This window comes from Volvox carteri (assembly GCF_000143455.1).
Source record: "Volvox carteri f. nagariensis unplaced genomic scaffold VOLCAscaffold_18, whole genome shotgun sequence".
Lineage (NCBI taxonomy): Eukaryota > Viridiplantae > Chlorophyta > Chlorophyceae > Chlamydomonadales > Volvocaceae > Volvox > Volvox carteri.
Window position 1 is genome coordinate 1,729,607 of NW_003307561.1, and position 1,451 is coordinate 1,731,057.

At 55.5% G+C, this 1,451-nt stretch overlaps 1 protein-coding gene across 1 annotated transcript in view; it reads left to right on the forward strand.

Moving 5' to 3' along the window:
• VOLCADRAFT_90888 (uncharacterized protein) overlaps nucleotides 1-665 on the forward strand; it is a gene marked incomplete at both ends in the record, with an annotated part of 3,864 nt that extends 3,199 nt beyond the window's left edge. The window contains one exon of the mRNA XM_002950304.1: nucleotides 244-665. Coding sequence (XP_002950350.1) covers nucleotides 244-665 — 422 coding nt within the window. The remainder of the gene's footprint in view (nucleotides 1-243) is intronic.
• Between the last annotated feature and the right edge of the window lie 786 nt (nucleotides 666-1,451).

A 1,451-nucleotide genomic window follows, 5' to 3' on the forward strand; every position in this document is an offset into this window, starting at 1 on the left:
CATCTAAGACCTGTCTAACCTCCAGCTCAGCCTGCACGTACGACGTGACGTCATGGAACGCGAGCACCAGATTCCATTCCGTTGAAACCGGATCCAGAACCAGGTTTGCTTGAACCTCATGCCAGCAGCAGTTGCTAACGTACGGCGGCGATGCACTGGGCAGAAGCGGTGACGGCGCCGCCGCCGCCGCCGTCGCCTCGGTATGCGCGAGCTCCTCTCCCGCCGTCGCTAAACTGGTCGTAGCACCACTCGACGCAGAGAATCCTCGGAGGCCGCCGCCGCCGCCAACGCCGCCGCCGCCGCCGCATGAAGCTCGCACGCTCGTCACGCTGGCGCTTAGGACTCTCCGCGCCGCCGTCGCTGCTGGCGCCGCTGCCGCTGCCGTACTAGCTACCAGGGGCGGCGCCGCAGCTGTCAAGGCCGCAAGGCTCTGCGATGTTATCACCGCTCGCATGAAGTTGATGACTGAAGCAGCCGAAGCTTGTACGATCGTCGCAACTGTCGTACACTCCATGGGCTGTGCAGGTGCTGTGGTTATACGACGCCAGGCTACAAGACGTGTGCTTATGAATCCTCTCACTGCCTCCATCCTCGCCCGTAAGAACAAAGTCCCCGATTTGTTTAAAAGCCTCAGTCCTTACCCCGAGAAGTTTGGTGTCGTGTAGTCCTCAAATGAAATGCTATGTCCAAACAGATTTTTACAGTTGTCACAACCCGAATCATGGAACTGCAAAAGGGAATCGGCTGAGCAGCGTCCTCAACGCTCCACCGCAACAAACACCGCACCTGGTTGCGCGACTTGATTAGGCGGCACACGTAGCAACAAACAAGATTCTTATTGGTAAGAGCAAAGTCAGAAGGGTCCCGATTGGACTCGCCGTGTGCTGGGACGTCAGCGACCCGTTCCATTTCCGGGCTCCGGGCCCGTTTCTATGTAAATGCTACTTACTCCTAGTAACGTATTAAGCATATATATAGGATGCACCACAACTCAGGCTGCCCGGAGAAAAATACACGGAGAACGGAGCTGCGCAGCGACGCTGCCGATATCGTTGCTGTAAGGTTGGGCTGACTACAGTTTCAAATTTAAACATATACCGTAGAGGCATATGAAGGAGGTGCATAAATGAAGAGTACCGTCACGAATTCAGCTATTGGAAGAGGTCCGAGGCGATTGTTGCAGTTGGGGGTTGACTGTCGTACCAGAAAACCTGCCGAGGTTGTCCCTCAGCCCGGGGAGTACATTGGATTTCCGGGTGCGTATTGTGCAGCACGTAGAAATTACTTTAATTGGTGGGTGGCGGATGCTTTGGTGTGTGGGCCCTTGGGGCTTCTCCTCGCGTCGAAAAGGCATGATCAAATTGCAATAGCCGATAGGTTCAGGTTCGCAGGGTGACGGGGTTACGTTCTGCGCTTCCTAAGCCCAGGCTTACATGTGTTTGAATCGATGC